General features: G+C 41.9%; 1 protein-coding gene across 1 annotated transcript in view; it reads left to right on the top strand.

The window, feature by feature from the left end:
- NUP205 (nucleoporin 205) overlaps positions 1-15,280 on the top strand; it is a gene marked incomplete at its 5' end in the record, with an annotated part of 63,306 nt that extends 48,026 nt beyond the window's left edge. The window contains 12 exons of the mRNA XM_080932078.1: positions 911-1,102; positions 1,776-1,897; positions 3,123-3,261; positions 5,407-5,533; positions 7,529-7,605; positions 9,313-9,441; positions 9,618-9,744; positions 11,719-11,885; positions 12,502-12,625; positions 13,049-13,177; positions 13,832-13,890; positions 14,970-15,280. Of these exons, the coding sequence (XP_080788204.1) occupies positions 911-1,102; positions 1,776-1,897; positions 3,123-3,261; positions 5,407-5,533; positions 7,529-7,605; positions 9,313-9,441; positions 9,618-9,744; positions 11,719-11,885; positions 12,502-12,625; positions 13,049-13,177; positions 13,832-13,890; positions 14,970-15,122 (1,545 nt within the window). The 3' untranslated portion in view covers positions 15,123-15,280. The remainder of the gene's footprint in view (positions 1-910; positions 1,103-1,775; positions 1,898-3,122; positions 3,262-5,406; positions 5,534-7,528; positions 7,606-9,312; positions 9,442-9,617; positions 9,745-11,718; positions 11,886-12,501; positions 12,626-13,048; positions 13,178-13,831; positions 13,891-14,969) is intronic.
- Between the last annotated feature and the right edge of the window lie 2,184 nt (positions 15,281-17,464).

Here is a 17,464-nt window from a genome sequence, read left to right as displayed (position 1 = left end):
GTCTTCATTAAAGAGCATTGTAGCTAACACAGCAATGAGGGGGATCCCATGGTACGTCCTGTAGCACTCAGCAGTTATGTCATGGCCAAGGGGGAATTAAGAAATAAGATGAAATGCAAACTAGAAAGCAGTCTCTTCATTATGCTTAAGTTATTGTTGTTGTTAATATTATTATTAAATCTTTTTTTACAGTCCAGTCATTAATCCCCTTCCAGTCTACCTCCCGAAAGCTATGCTTAAATTTTAAAGTACTTTTATACATAGAACAAAACCCTGGGAGAAAATAGATCAAAATGGCTTTAATTATGTTTATTAGATTATATATATATATATATTTTTTTTTTTTAATACTTTTCTAAGATTCTTCTAAATAACAGAAAAATTTAGAATTAGAAGTAATAGTTAAAAGAAAACATGGGAGTTGTAGAGTTGGCTCAGCGGTTTAGAGTGCCTACTGTTCTTGGAGTGTATGTAGGTTCAGCTCTCAGCACAGACACTGGGCAACTCGCAATGTCTGTAACTCCATTTCTAGGGAATGCAATACATTTCCTGACCTTTGTGGTGTATATACATCATCTTATACAGGCATCCACAAATTAATTTTCTTTTCTCTCTAACAAGTGGTGTCTGGGTTTGTCTAAAATATAAATGCTATTATTTGTAATGTAGGTTTTGCTTTAGAAGTAAAACTTGACACTGAAGATTTTCTTTATGTCAAGAAATTGAGAGTCTAGGTCTATTCCAGCTCCTCAAAAAAAAAAAAAAAAAAAAAAAAAAAAACAGTGACATTTTATTATATACATTTTTATAAGAAAAAGTCGTAAGTACTCCAAGTAAAGGCCATGGCTGTTGGTGGTTTTGGTAGCCATTCATATGTTAAGGCTTTAACTCCAGTTCTTTTCTTTCTTAGATGCTGGCCCTGGCTCTCCTTGACAGGATTGTCTCTGTGGACAAGCAGCAGCAGTGGCTTTTGTACCTTTCTAACAGTGGCTATTTGAAGGTCCTTGTGGATAGCTTGGTGGAAGATGACCGCACTCTACAGAGCTTGCTGACTCCACAGCCTCCTCTCTTAAAAGCTCTTTATACCTATGAATCCAAAATGGTAAGGCAACTGTGCTTACTGCTAGGCCGCTGGTACTCCCTGAATATTTCTGTTATATAAACTGCCATGACATTAAGTTTTTGCTTTTGGGGATTTGTGCTAGCAATGCATCTTCTAGTGTAAAGATGCAATGATCCTGAGAAGGTTAGAGGGTAGAGTCCTGCTGCCTGCTTGCTCACTGCTGCTGCTGCTGAGGTGGGAAGGGAGCAATGGCTTAAACACTGTATTCACTTTGTCCTTCCTTCCCTCCAGATGTGCTGCAGTCTCTCCATGTTAAACTTTTTGCATAATGTCACACTAGTAGAAATCTTCATTCATTTATTCATACATATTTACCAAATACCTAATGTACACCAAGTATGATACTAGACACACTAGAAATGAGCACAGCAAACCCACCTGACCTGTTGACAGAAACTATATTTGAATTGAATAATTCACAGTAATAATAATGTACACTATTCAGGCACTTTGCACTGCACCCCCTCTTCCCCCAGAGTTCTCATAAAAAATATATATATAATCTCATGAGAAAGGAGGTAAGGTGTGCTAGCTAGCTCAGGATTTCCCCTCATTAGTGATTAATAAGGAATGAGCTAAGAATGTTTTGTTTTCTTATGAGGCCCTTGGACATGGTTTCAATACTGATACTTTCTCTTTTGTAACTTTTTAGGCATTTCTTACAAGAGTGGCTAAGTTACAACAAGGTTCATTAGAACTCCTAAGATCAGGGGTGATTGTGAGGCTGGCGCAGTGCCAAGTCTATGATATGCGCCCAGAAATGGACTCTCATGGGTAAGTGTTCACGTGAACCAGTTTACTTAAGCTCCTAGCAAAGGATTTTTAAGGGATAATGAAAATTTCAAAGATTATTTTCCAAGAGGATGGGCTGTATTGCCTGCCTCTGTCATTTACTAATCAGTGGAAGTTGCTTAGAGGGTCAAAGTGGGTGGGTCCTGATTCTGTTTCAGAAGAGTAGCCCAGTATGAGAAACGGGCAAGGATTCTGTGAGTCAGTGTTACCTTGACAGCCTTACTATTTTATATGAGTGCCATAGATACTTGTTTTAGTTAGGGGTCTTTTAAAATATAATCATACAGTTAAACTTTGTTGGCAGGTGTGGTAGTGCACACCTACTTGTAAGCCCAGCACTTGAGGGACTGAGGCAGGAGGATGTGAGTTCAAGGCTAGCCTGGGTTGTATAACAAAATTAAGGAGAAGGAAAAAAAAACTAATTTGTTACATATTTTGGTCTCTAATAAAATTTTAGAGTTTTGTTTTGGTTTGGTTTTTTCCTACTCCTGGTTTTAGGGTCTTACCCATTGCTTACTAATTTGAAGGCTTCAGATGAAATTATTTTCAAGTTTTAAGTTTTTCAGCAAATGTCAATTCAGTTTGGTTATGGAACATTCAGTTTTGTTTTTTAAATTTAATCTTATATGGAGTGTGTGCAGCTTGCAGGTCCTGTAGTGTATGTGTAGGTCAGAGAACTTTGGGGAGTTGGTTCTTTCCTTCCAGTGTGGGATGCAGATTGAGACTGGGTTGTCAGGTTTGCAAGGCAAAAAAATCAGTTTACCAGCAGAGTCTTTCTACTGGCCCTTATGGGATGGCATTGTTAGGCAGGCTGCATATCTTCCTAGTAATAAAAATATCTAAGGTGGGCTTAGTTACTGTTTAAACTCCATTGCCAAAGTGATATCTGAGCTTTTTAGGCTTAACCCAGAACTCTGTTGCCTCATGAGAAGGGAAGGGATTGTTTGTTTGTTTTAAGTTTTAGACATGAAAGTTACTATTTTCTCTGTATGTAAAGAGAGTCAAGCTAAATACTTTTGAGATCCCGGTGTAGAATCGCTGGTCTGCACAGAGCCTCTCATTTCCTTCTGCTTCTGTTCCTCCATTTTCTTTTGTCTAAAAGGTAAAATACAAGTGTTTACAGTTTAGCACATAAGTGGTAATGAATTGTTAAGACCATATTTAAATGCAGTGATGTTCTCCCCTTGGTTGTTTGAAATGACTCAAGCATATTTGGCATGAGAGACCCACCAATATTCATCCCAACGCCCGTGGACCGATACCGGCAGATTCTTCTTCCAGCCCTCCAGCTATGCCAGGTCATCCTCACATCCAGCATGTCCCAGCACTTGCAGGCAGCGGGGCAGGTAAGCGGAATGCTTTGTACAGTCACGACTGCAGACTCCCATTTACAGATGCAGAGGCTCCATAGGTGGGAAGTCAAGTGAAGCCATGTTCATCTGCTCTTAGTGGCAAAGCTGAGTGTAGAGCATGGAGAGTACTTCACTTTGGACTACCCTGACTAGGCTTGTACTCCTGTGGGAATGGAACATTGTAGCTACCTAATAGAATCCTGAAATGGAAAGCAAGAGATTGAGATTTGTTCCTGTAGAAAAGCTAGCAGGTACTCTGATAGGAATAGCCGACATTTAAGACATTTTAGCCAGGGATTTATAGAGGGTATAATAGGCCTGTCTTAGTTACTTTTCTGTTGCTATGACAAACACCATGACCAAGGTCAAGGCAACTTAAAAAACAAAACACTTAATTGGGCTTCCATTTTTAGGGAGTTAGAGTTCATGGTGAGAGCTCACATCTCTCTAGGAGTCAGAGAGAGAGAGAGAGCACCCTGGGAATGGTGTGAGTCTTTTCAAGCTTTCGAAACCCAACCCCTGTTACGTGCCTCCTTTAACAAGGCCACACCTCTTAGTCCTTTTCAAACAGTTCCACCTACTGGGGACTAAGTATTCAAACATACAAGCTTATGGGGACCATTCTCATTCAAACCAATACAAGGCCTTTAGAAAATACAAAAGATAAGCCTGGTATAGCAGTGCATACTTTTAGTTCCAAGTACTAGGGAGCCTGAGGCTACAGGATAAGCCTGGTTTCTGTTGTATAACTGTCTCAAATAAAAAAAGAAAACCCCTAATATTAGGCATGGTTCAACATTCCTGTCATCTAAGTACTTAGGAGGTAGAGGGAGGAGGGCAAGAGATCAAGGTCTGCCATAGCTATGTGGCTATTCACGACCTTTCTTGGACAATATGATACCCTGCTTCCAAAAATAAAAAGTATGAAAGACAGTACCATATTTTTATGTGATTTTTTTTTCAACAATATGAGATAATTTAAATAGTGAATACTCTGTCAAAAAAGTTTTCTTTAAGCATGAGAGGTAATTTGTTTTCATGCCATCATGAGCTGTAGTATTTTATTCCATTGTGATCCTGTGGGGGGGGGTGGGGGGGGAAACAATTTGTCTGTTTTTCCTACTTGACACTGAGCTGCAAAACTGGTTTCTAAAGTAGTTCCTTATTGACACTACAGTAGCCTAAGGGTACCTCTTTTATACTCAGAATGGCTTTTGAGCTGAATCTTTAAACAAGGAGTTTCCTTGTTTTTTTCTTCACTAGGTTAAGTAATCCTTGCCCACCCCACTCTTGGGTACGCACACTCCTATACCTCCACCACCCCACCAGTGCTGGGAATTGAATGTAGTACCTCAGGAATGCTATATAAGCACTCCATCACTTCTATGCATTGGTTTGCTAGGGTCAGTTTTCTGTTGGAGGAAGGAGTTTCTTTAAAAGAGAATTGGGCTTAGCAGCAGAGTACTTTCTTCAGCATGGGTTTGATCTCAGCACACCAAGAGAGACGTAAAAAGTTTCATAGCTAGTGATGATAGACTATAAGTGGGGACCTGTACTAAAGAATAAAATCAGCATATGTGTACAGTGTCGTATAGTAAGATCCTTCCCTGTGATGCTTGTTTGGCCTTAGCCTGTGTGCTCTCATGGTGCTGTAAGTCTGGTCAGATGTTCCTGCATGAGAGTTCTCAAGAGCCCTCCCTGGTGCTGCTGCATAGAAAAAGGCAGAGAGAAGTGTGGAGGGAAGAATTCCTGTCTCTTGTTCTTAGCCAACCAGAGACTGTAACAAAAGCTTTTATGTGATTGAACTCTGCTGCCCAAGTCAGCCTTACATAGAGTGACTTCTTGAGTTCATTATACTCTTCCATATGAAATTCTCTTGATTCTTCAGTAAATAGGAAAAGAAGTAACAAAGGTGTGTTTACACAGTTTCCCAGTCATGGTGTCCTGCCTACAGCACAGCTTTGCTATGTTCATAAGCAAACAGACTAGTTTAGCTCTGTCCTGATATGGGGTTACACGTCTACAAGGTCAGAAGCTGCCACTCTTGTTCTTCATTGCACAGCTATTTACTAAAAAGATGAATTAAACACTTATAATGTAAGTTTCTTCTTTCCTCCCTCTGTCTCCTGGGCTGTTCAGGTGCTGCAGTTTCTCGTGTCCCATTCTGATACCATCCAAGCAATCCTGCGTTGTCAGGATGTTAGTGCCGGCTCTTTGCAGGAATTAGCTCTGCTCACAGGAATCATCAGTAAAGCAGCACTTCCTGGTGAGTTGATTGTGCTGAATGCAGCTAATTCTTTATGAACTGACACAGGCTCAGTAGAGTGAGTTTTTATGACTTTACAGTTAGCATGTGAAATTGGTACTGGTGACATTCAGCTGCCTTTATTTAAATAATAAGCTTTTATTAATATGAACTGTACAGTCAATGAATTAAAGTTCAAGGAGATAATTAACAAACATGTGAATCTCATTAGCTGTATTTGGTAACTACCTTTTCAAACATTGCACTGTATGTATTGGGGTAGCAGCATGTAAAGGTGATATGTGAGAACATTACCTTTTGATATGCTTGTTCAGAAGAATTTTACATGCGCTTAATAGGTTAAAAAAGCTTACTGAAGAAAAAAATAAGACTCTAGAAATTCTCCAAGAATATAAAGAAATACTAGTTCTTAAAATAACACTATGATTAAGAAAAATGCTTAGGAAATCATAGACTTTTCCCACCTTTTTTCCTTCAACTTAATTTTTATACTGTGTAAATTCTAAAGTCAGCACCCAGATGTGAAACCTGAAGCATCAAGTCCTTTGTAATTCCTGCTCTGCCTGCAAGTCATTTTGTATACTCCCATTCAGTCTTCAGCTCTTTCTCCCTGACCCTCAGGAGTTTTCTTTTGGTTTATCTTTTGGCATTTTAAATTTGCACTGCAGGTCTCTTCTCTAAGGGAAAGTGTGTAGTATTCCCGGGGTCCCCTCTTGTTTAAGGTTGTCTTGGCTGCCGCTGATCTTAAATGATAGCATAGCCTACTGACTTTCTTCTCCTTAGCACATGCAGCGTCAGTGGCAATGCATGTTCATGTGCCAGGCACTGTGCCCCTCCCCCAGCATTAAGAGGTGTTAGTGTTCACATTTACAGGTGAGGGGACTGAAGCACAGAATGATTAGAGTCCTGGCAATGTGGTCTCTGATCCTGTGACCTATCTACATTACCTCTGCTTCTTTGAATCAACCCTGGTCTCCTGTCTCCAACATTTTACCTCCTTGCAGATGTCTCTGTATCTGAGCTCTCTGGTTGGAGAGTTGATAAAGGTTATGCAGTTCCTGTCAGAGAACTTGGACCCTTGTTGCTTTCAAGGAGACTTGGGGGTCTTTCTTCTCAGCCCACGGAATGTCAGGGTTTCTACATCAGTCCAGGCTCCATAAAATGACTAAAGCATTCCACTCTTCTTGCCTCTTCTATGTTCCACGCTGCAGTGCAGGTGTTGTGAGAGGTCCCCCCCTTCCCAAGCCTTAACTCCTTAGTATGGTTCTCATGAATTAGTTCTGCAAGGGTCCTGTGAGTGGATCCTCTTTCCTCATGCTGCTTCTGATTATCTCTGCAGCTTACAGCCTTTCTCTCTGTCATCTCTGCTCCTCTTCTTCCTCTTCCTTCTCTTCCTCCTCTTTGTTAGGGGAAGAAGGATAAAGTTCATTCTCTCATGAGTCTAAGCTAAGCTATCATTACTTATTATGAAGTACTTGATTGCTGATTTGAGGAAGTTTGAACTTTTCTGGTTATAAGTAAAAGGTTTTTCTTAAGCTTCTTAGGTTTTATCTTATGTATATAAGTGTGTTGCCTGCATGGATATCTGTGCACCCCCTGCATGTCTGGTGTCTAAGGAGCCAGATGAAGGGGTTAGTTCCCCAGGACTAGAGTTAGAGGTCATCGTGAGCCACCATGGGGTGCTGGGATATGAACCCTCATCCTCTGGAAGAGCATCCAGTGCTATTAACCACTAAGCCATTTCTCCAGTCCCTTTCTTAAACTTAAAAAATCTAAACCTTTTGAAAGTACCTAGATTGTAGGTTGTGTGTAAATGCCCTTGTGCTAGTGTTGCTGACATAAAAGATACTTGTCTTTGGAAAATCCTGATTCTCAAAACTTTGATGGCAGGAGTCTGCTCATGCATGTAAAGAATAGAAAATGCCAGAAGCATTCTCTAGTTTGTGTTTCTATTTTAGCATGAAACTACATTTACACATATTCTACATTTTATAGGTATGTTAAATGAACTTGATGTAGATGTAAATGAAGGATCCTTAATGGAGCTCCAGGGACACATTGCAAGGTTTCAGGTAACTGACTTCTTTTGTAAATAGCAGTTTGGAGGGGCTGCACCTGTACTAGAGCAGCCCCTTTCAGCTGAGTCATGGGTTCTCCAATGACTCAGTAACCTGTGTTGTGGTGACTATTTGACTTTCTGACTTCCCGTTGCAGGTGAAGATTTACTGTCTCTGTCCCTGATCTTCTGACACAGTATTTCCTAGCTCACACACCTAAAGCTTTAACCCAAGTGTATCACAGAGCTTTTATATTAATGTTTAATGTTTCCTTATTCTGTGTAAATGCTATTAATGAGTAAGCGATAAGCAATTGTTCATTTTACTTTTGTTTTTCTGTTTGTTTTTTTAGAAGAATATTTCAATGCACCCTTGTGAACCTGGAACTCTGTTTAGAGCAGGCTGGCCTTGAACTTGCAGTAGTCCTTATTCCTCTGCTTCCTGTGTGCTGGCACTGTAGGCATGCCCTGCCGCCTGCTGCTGTTGTGTTTCACACAGCACTTGTTCTTATGTGGACAGTTGTCCCTACCCAGCCCCTTACCCCCTTGCTCTCTCTTGTGTTTTTTGAGGCAGGGTCTCATGTAGTTAGTCTGGCCTTGAAACCTTGACTTCCTGCCTTTACATACTAAGTGGTTTGCCTTTTCTAAAACTGGTTTTTAGATATTGTTAATTTTCTATGTATATAATCTTCTTTTAGTATAATATGCATATTAATTTATCAATTAAGTATTCTATCAAAGGCTTCTGAAGAGCCTACTGGCTTTACTTGATATAAACATTGTCCCATCTTACTAGGTTTAAATAATTAAATATAAGAATTTATATGTTCTTTTAATATAATAATTTTCTTAACCTGTTAACCTTTTTATAAACTATTTTTCTAAGTTTTCAAAAAAAATGTCAGGGCTCAATAGAGGAGTGTAAGGCACTGGGTGTGAAATTCCCATGCTACATAGATGAAGAGTGTTGATTCGTGTATCTCCTTTAGTTAGGTTCAAGTCCATGCACATGGTAAGTTCGACATTATATTATTAAATAACTATCTATAAAGACTTAAATTCACTACCAAAACCCACCAAAATTTTTCTCTTATGTTCTTTTTTCATCAAAAGGGAGAAAAGACCTTTTAGGTGCCTTCTTAGAATATTGGGATATATCTGTTTTATCTGTAAAAGCAGCAAACCTTGGGGAAAGTACTTAGATTTCAGGCTAGCTATATATATATATTAATTACTTTAAAAATTAATACCTTATTTATTATGTATGTATGAGTGCACACATGTTGTATTGTGTACACCTGGAGATCAGAGAATAACTTATGGGAGTCTGTTTGCACCTACATATAGGCCCTCGGGGTCAACTCCATATTGTCAGGCTTGGCCTTAGCCTGCTGAGTCCTGAGAGACAAAGCAGGATTTGTTACAGAATATCTTGTAGTTGCCTTCTTAGTAAACTTTATTTATTTATTAACTTGTATTTTATTTTATAACTTTCATAAATAATTATTTAATATTTTTATATATGACATACATTTTCTTCACAAACATTTAGGTTACATCGGGAATTCTTTGTGGAAAACATTTTATACCTCCCTTTTTTGCAAAAAGGTGAATCTTAGCAAGCTTGTTCATGTGAGTTGTCTCAGTAGGAAGTAAGATATCAGGTGGTCGCTGGTGCTGAGCACCTCATCCTGAAGTGAACAAGTGTCTTTTCTCTCCTTAGCGCCAGTGCTTAGGCCTGCTGAGTCGCTTTGGTGGCTCTGACAGACGGCGGCAGTTTAAATTTCAAGAAGATAATGTGGAGGGAGATAGAGTAAGCAAGAAGGATGAAGTGGAGCTGGCCATGCAGCAGGTAAGAAGGGGTAAGAACTGTGTACCTGACGTTTTTATGGTTTTGGAAAGTTTGACAGAAATAGCAGTTGGGTGTAATTTCACACATTGACTTTGTTCTCCTGCAGTCTAGATTTCTGTGACTTTGGGGAATGTTTGGTCTAACAATTTTAGTTGCTCCTTTTTATTCCATTGTAGATTTGTGCCAATGTAATGGAATATTGCCAGGCGTTCGTGCAACAGAACTCCTCTAACCTCCAGAATGCTGTGTGTCTCTTCACCCCTAGCCTTTCGGAGACGGTTAACAGAGACGGAGCACGGCAAGGTGAGCCTGGAGTGTGTTTGCGTCCTGTGTGAGACAGCATTGCTGGGTAAGATGCAGCGCTGCGTCTTGCCTCCACTGAAATGCAGTTTGTTCTTGATGAGTTAGTAATGTGAAAATTTTAAAATGGTTTTTTAAAGCAATGTGGGAGATACTATAGTGAGATCTACATATGAGGGGAAGCATGGAGGTAAGGAAAGTCTTAGGAGTTTTGAGGCCAAGGTCTCATGTTGGGGAGCATGGTTTTACCAGAGATCCCAAAGAAAGTACCCAGGATTGGAGAGACAGCTGGGCGAGAGCATGAACACACAGTAAGATAACTTTGTGTGCTGAATCCCTTCATGCGGTACTCAGGGTCCAGAGTGGGTATGTGTCACAGCTCTGAGTCTGTCATATGACAATAAACTTTTAGGTGCCAGATAGGTCGACAAAAGTTAGTGTGGAAGGTCAGGATTGTGGGTTGGTTCAGGTCCATCCTGTAACACACGAAAGACGAAGCTGTTGGATACTGCTTTAGTTGTAATAAAATAAGATCATTTCCAAGGACTCATTCCAGTCTGCTGCAAGGAAGGAGAATCCGTGGGAGAATCCTAATCTTTGGGCGCCCTTACCAACATGAAGGGAAAATTCTCTTCCTGGCCCAGGTAGCTTAATTAGTTTGGGTATAGAATGATTAGGAATCCTGTCCAGAGACCCCTTTTGGTTGAAAGTCACCTACCAGTGACTTTGTTGGTTCTGGTCTTCTTGACAGTGTTTCCCTATGTACCCCAGGCCATTCTTAAACTAAATTCGTAGCCCAGGATATTTCTAAACTCACTGTCCTTTGCACTCTCACCGGAAGGTAGCCAAGTAAATGGCAAGTTGCTTTGTTTTGCTCCCAGAGGAGGTTGTCATAGTAAGAAAGGGAAACTAACCCAGTTAAGTTTTCAAGTATTTCTTTGGGAGAACGACTTTCAGTTGTTAGTTCACAACCAGACCAATGCAGATTAGAAGTAAACACATGTAACTGGAACCAGTGAGTGAAATGAGAATTGTTTCACTCTGGACTAAGACTTCATAACAGTGCATATGATTTATGGGACTGGAGAGGTGGCTCAGCAGAAGAGAACACTTACTGTTCTTGAAGACCTTTGAACTGACAGGGGTTTACCTTTTTTTTTTCTTCCTTAAATTATTTATTCACTGATCATAGCCCCCCTCCCTCTTCTCCCAGTCTTACCTCATTCCCCCTTCACTTCTGCCTCTCAAGGGGAGGTTCCCACCCTGGTATGGTCAATCTCGATCAGGTCATATCAAGACTAAGGGCATCATCTCCCACTGTGGCCAAACAAAGCAGTACAGCTAGGGAACAGGGATCTGAAGGCAGGCAGCAGAGTCAAACAGCCCTTGCTCCAGTCATTACGGGGCCCACGTGAAGACCAGCTTCACATCTGCTACATCTCTGCAGGCAGTCTATATCCAGCCCATTCAGCCGCCATGGGCTTGAGATGATTTTTATCTCATGCATAGCATGTCTTACCTGCCTGCATGTCTGTATGTTTTGTGTGTAGTACCTCTGGAGGCCAGGAGATGGCATCTTCTGGAACTGGAATTACAGAAGGCAGTTCTTAGCTACTGTGGGTGCTGGGAATCAAACTGGCTTCCTCTGAAAAAATAGTCAGTGCTCTTAGCCACTGAGCCATCTCTCCAGCCCCAACAGTGGTGTCTAAATATAATCTTGGGTTGTTATTAATAATAGCCTACATGACCTAAATTACAAAGCATCTTTAATTTTTATAGATGGCTGAAAATCCCTAAGAGGTTGTTTTCCCAGGGTAAGAGGCTTACCCACTGTACTCTTTGTGTGTTTCCCAGATGTAGGGAACTCAGTTGTATAATTTGTGGTAGTGGAGGACCTCATTCATGTTCTTTTTTAAAAACAAATGAAATCCATAGAAAATGTGTTTAAATACAACACAGCTTTCTTTTACCTATCAGATACCCAGGTTCCAGTCGTTCCATATTGGCGCCTGCCAGGCTTGGGCATCATTATCTACCTGCTGAAGCAGAGCGCCAGTGACTTCTTTAGCTATTATGACAGCCACCGTCGCAGTGTCAACAAGCTGCAGAATGTAGAGCAACTTCCCCCAGATGAGATAAAAGAGGTATGAACTTTGTAATGAACTGTGGGGCTTGAAAAGTCACTGCTACACCACGAGGGCCCAGGTAACAGTGATACACTCCATGCTACTAAGGGATCTGTGTGCCTTTTCTTTGCTGTGTGCCTTGTGAGCACAGACGTCTTTGCTCAAAAACAGCCCCGTAGCTCTTTTCAAGAAAACAGGAGTGGCTGCCTGATACGGAGCTCTGGGAATTCTTCAAGAGCTGCAGAGAAGTGGGGCCTGCTGTTGCAGATGCTTTTACAGTAGGACTTGGGAGGTTGTCTTTGAGTCTTCAGCATCTTCATGTTTTAGTGACATATCCACCATTCCACTCTGTCCAGGGGATACCTGACAAACGCATGCCAGCTTTTCCATCTACTCCTGGAAAGGGCTTTTGTTTTTATCTAGTAGGACTCGGGGGGCTGGAGGTTGAAAGTGTCTGTTGAACAGACTTGCAAAGGCAGCAGGTAAACATTCATGTGGAAATTGACTGCTTCTTTGACTCTCATGTTTTTGAGTAAAACTCTTGTCCAATATAAATACATTTGAGTGTTTTCATAGTTCTTACTGTAGTGACCATTTTAAGGTGTTATAATTCATACTTCTTTCTTTTCCTTAGTTATGTCAGTCTGTGATGCCTACTGGCATTGATAAAATCTCTACTGCGCAGAAGTGTGTCTTAGCAAGACGGCGTCTGGTGAAGCTGATCAACAACCGTGCCAAACTGCTGTCCCTCTGTTCCTGTATCCTTCTGCGGCCACAGCCCGCGCGCAGACCCTAAAATGTGCTTGCTGTACTTAATATTATGCAGCTAGAATCATACAGGAAGGAACTTGATTACTGTCTTATGGTCTGTCATTTTTGCCCAGTGAATACCTTGTGTGTTTCCATATTGTTATTTTTATTCTCACCGTCTAGACTAGCAAGGAGTCCTAAAAATACCCAGATGCTTTCTGTCTGGGCAAGTGGCTTGTGCACAGTACCCTGTGGGCCTCACCTCCCATAGCTCACTTTGTGCCTTTTTCTGAAGCATGTTCAGTGGAACTTCACCCTTGTTTCTTTGCAAATTCATGGTGAAACAGCACAGCCTCTTCCTTTTCTCCTTCCCAGAATCTGGTTTGTTTAAAAAATACTTAAGGACATTCTTCTTTAATCTGAACTCCCAGATATCATCGAGACCTGCCTATTCATTCTTTGGCGCCATCTGGAGTATTACTTGTTACATTGCACCCCAGTGGATTCCCAAGATTCATTGTTTGCCTCTAGGACTTTATTTAAAAGCAGAAGACTACAGGGTGAGCTGTTTTCCAAACAAATGAGCCAGATGTGTACACATTTTAGGTTCCTGAAAAGCCATTTACTTCTTTCCTTCTGTTGTCTCGTCTCACCTCCCCTTCCCTTCCTTCCCCTCTCTGCTAGGAAGGTCTTGTTTTATTGTCCAGTGAGGTCTTAAACTCCTGGGCTTAATTGATCCAGTCTCCTGAGTAGCTGGGCAGTGGATGTACACCATTAAGTACTCCAAGTCACCTCAGTTTTATGTGTCTCAGATCACTCAGTGAATTGAGTGCAGGAGCTAAATAGTAAACACAACTGCTTCTTGTGTCTTATTTTCTGCCTGTGGGAAATACTCTGAAACCTGTTCATGGGTTGTCCTTCCTTTTCCTATAGTAGGTTTGCCTTAGCTGTAGTCACATCACAGCCAACTTTCCAGAAGAACAGCACAGACCATTGTTTCTGTGCTGGGGTGGGCTCTGAGATGTGGACACGCATTAGACCCCCAGGGAAGTGTGAGACCCGTCCTGGACTGGGATGTGTTTCTCAGGCTTCCCGTGCTTAAAGCTCAGCCTCACACCCTCCTCACCCTTCATGTTCAGTGCCTCTGCTGTGCAGGAGATGCACTTGCAAAGCTGCTTCACCGTGTCTCTTACCTCCACATTCCTCTTCCTCAGAACCCAACCTGGACTTCAGAAGTGGACTGGCTCATGTGAACCAACACGACATAGACCAGGTAAGGCTCTGCCGTCACATGTTCTCGTCTCTAAAGAGGGGAGCCTGGTGGTTGATGAAGTAGAGAGTAATGGTTTCTTTCATTCCCTAAAGACGGGTTTGTTTTTAAAGAATTTTTATTTTATATATACGTGAAAGTGTCTTTGTATATGTATGTGTGCCACGTGTGTGCCTGACACCTGGTAGGCCTCAAGTGGGCTTCAGATCCCCTGGAACTGGAGTTAGAGGTAGCTGTGGGATGCCTCACCCTGGTTCTCTGTAAGAGTAGCAAGTGTCTCTAGCCTGACTTACTCTTAACAAAATAATAATTTAAAAAAGACATTTATTTTATGTATGTGTTGTACTTGCATGTATGTCTGTCTGTGCACCACATGTGTGCCTATTGCTCACAGAAAAGGGCATGAGGTCCCATGGAACTGAAATTTTACAGATGGTTGTGAGCTGCCATATGGGTGCTGGGAACTGAACCTAGGTCCTCTGGAAGAGATGGTCTCAACCACTGAGCCATCTTTCAAGCCCCTTAAGAACTTTTGGTCTGACCTTTAGGAGCTATTTTTGTGTGTATGTCATTATATCAGCATTAACAATTGTTGCTATTTAAGATATATCTTTAACTTATATACATTTGTACAGGAATTAAAATGACAAAAGCATTTGATGTAGATATGTACATTTTTAATGAATTTGGTACCCCATTACACAAATCTGATAATATTTTAGATTATCGAGTGCCTTTTGTCTGTATATGTGAGTGTAGGTAGTGGTGGTGCTGGGTTTCAAACCCAAGGCCTTGCCCGTGCTAGGCAGAGGTTCTGCCTCTGAACTCACCTCACTCTATGTAAGAAAGACTGCATTACTGGATGTCGCAGGGTGGGTCTTTTCCCTTCTTTGAGGAGAAGGGGAGGGGGTGTTAGGGAAGGGGTTTGTAAAGGTAGAACTGGGAGGAAAGGAGGGACAGGTGGGGGTAGCAGTTGGGATGTAAAGTGAATATATAAATTTATAAAGAAGAAAGCATAGCATAGCATAGCTGTTGTGAGCCAGGAAGTCGTGTACTAACAAAGGGATCTCTGCTACCTCCAGCTTCAGTCGGATGTCGCCAACGCTTTTGGAGAATCGCTACAGAAGAAACTTCTTGACATCGAAGGGTTGTATTCAAAAGTTCGATCCCGCTATAGTTTCATACAGGCTCTTGTCAGACGTATCCGTGGCCTGCTGAGGACATCAAGGAGCTGAGGACTGTGCTCTCTCTTCTGTGGAAGAGATGAACTGAGGAAAACCACCTCTTTTTTATAGATGACTTTATTTCTAAATTATGACTAAAAGATATTTTGCTATTTCTTTCTTTATAAATGGACATCTTTTCTGTAAACCTCTGCTTCATTTCACCCTCACTTGTGAACAATAAAATACTTTTTAAAAAATAACCAAGCAAATATATATATATATGGTCAGTCTTTTGAAATTATTGACACTCTTCACATAAAAATGTCTTGATGCTTACGGTTTTCCCGAGGAGAGATTCTGAACAGCAGTTTGTTTTCCAACATTGTGTGTACGTCACACTTTTGTGATGCTCAGCTACTCTGGCACAGAGTGGGTAATGAACTTGAGCCACACTTGTGCCATGAAAACTAATGACTAAAAAGAGTCAAGCTGTCTCCTAGAATCAGCCTCAGCCTTTCCTGCATTTCAGATGATGACACAACCTGTCTGTTTCTTTGAAAATATCATTCTGAGTGAGGTAACTCAGACCCAAAAGGACACGCATGGTATGTACTCACTGATAAGTGGATATTAGCCAGAACAGTACAGAATGCCCAGGATACAATCCGTAGAACTCAAGAAGATTAACAAGTAAAGGCTGCAGTGACAATGTTTCAATCCTATTTGGGAGGGAGAAGAAAGCAATCATGGGTGCAGAGGGAGAGAGGGCTCTGGGTAGGAGAGGAAGCAGGGAGGGGAAAGGGGGAACATAATCAGGTATTGGCAGGGCAAGGGGGACAGGGACGGGGAGTTCTGCCTGAGGGCCAGCAGAATGAATGGAACCAGGCAACCCTCTAGAATACCAGAGAACTGGGAGGTGAGGGACTCTCAGGACCTTAGATGAAATGCCCAACAGTGGGGAGAGGGAGCTTGTAGAATCCACTTCTAGAAAGACGGGATCAAGTGTAGAGATGGTGTTGCCATCCCATAGTCAAAAACTCTGTCCCAGAATTGTTACTGTCTGAAAGAACTGCAGGGACAAAAATGGAGAGGAGACTGAAGGAAAGGAGGCCCAGAGACTGAAATTAGGATCCATCTCAAGGGGAGGTTCCAAGGCCTGACACTATTACTGATGCTATGGTGTGCTTAGAGACAGGAGACTAACATGCTGTCTCTGAGAGGCCCAACAAGCAGCTGACTGAGACAGAAGCAGATCTTATATCCAACAATTGGACTGAAGTCAGACCCCCTTTGGTTGACTTAGGGAATGGCTGGAAGAAGCTGAAGAGGGCAACTCCATAGGAAGACCAGCAGTCTTAACTAACCTGGACCCCTGAGAGATCTCCCAGACACTGAGCCACCAACCAGGCAGCATACACAAGCTGATACAAGCATCCCCCACCCCCACCCCAGTCAGCAGAGGACTCCCTGTTTGCTAGAAAACATCCTGCTGGGAGGCACATGTCTTAGGGAGACGTGTAACTGGATCCGAATTGTAAGCTCGCTGCCTGCCGCTCCACTGGCCCACTTTTATGATCCTGGGATGAACCTAAGGCCTCACTCAGGGTAGACATGCTCTGCCACTGACATCCAGCCATGTCGGCCCAAGAACACAGCACTGGGCCGGCAGCAAGATAGTTCAGGGCATAAAGGTGTTTGCTGCCAAGTCTGATGCCCTGAGTTTGAATTTTGGAATACACCTAGTAGAGGGAGGAGACAAACATGTCCTCTGTGTGCATGGTGGTACAAGAGCACCCACTGAGTGTAAGCCTGAGAGAACTGTGTGCCTCTCTGTGCCCATGATAGATACAGAGCTGAAGGCAACCACAGCTCAGGGTCAGAGGACCGCTTGGGACAATCAGTTCTTTTCACTGTGAGGGTTTCGGGCTGTTGAGCTTGGTGGCAAGTGCCTTTAGGAACTGGGGCATCTTACTGCCCCAGCATTATCTGGTTTTCTCACCAGCTCTTCCAGAAGTGTAGGGGACTAACTTAGAGGTCAGCAGGGCAGTGAGAAGTGTGTGGGAGGCGGCTGCGCAGCTGACTGGAATTGCTAATGCTTCAGAGGGTAATGGAGACATGGGGAGAAGAAAGATGTTACTTATATTCCGGTGCAAAACAAAAGGGAGAATCTGTTTTAGACACTGATTTACAGAGTTTTGGCATTTCAAGGGAAGCTCTCTATTTCTGAGAAAGTTAATATAGGACTTTAACTCATTTTCACTCAGTTGATCAGTATAAAGGTATGTTCTCTTCATAATGTTTATCACTGTGGCTTTGACAAACTGGGTTACCTATGCTGTACAAGGCATGGATTTAGCCTTTTCTAAATGCCAGTCTCCCCACATTGTTCTGAAAATGTTGGATCGTCTGAA

Source organism: Micromys minutus (genome assembly GCF_963924665.1).
Source record: "Micromys minutus genome assembly, chromosome: 18".
In the NCBI taxonomy this organism is placed as follows: Eukaryota; Metazoa; Chordata; class Mammalia; order Rodentia; family Muridae; genus Micromys; species Micromys minutus.
The sequence above is the reverse complement of the archived record's forward strand: the minus strand, read 5'-3'. Positions and strand labels throughout refer to the sequence as shown.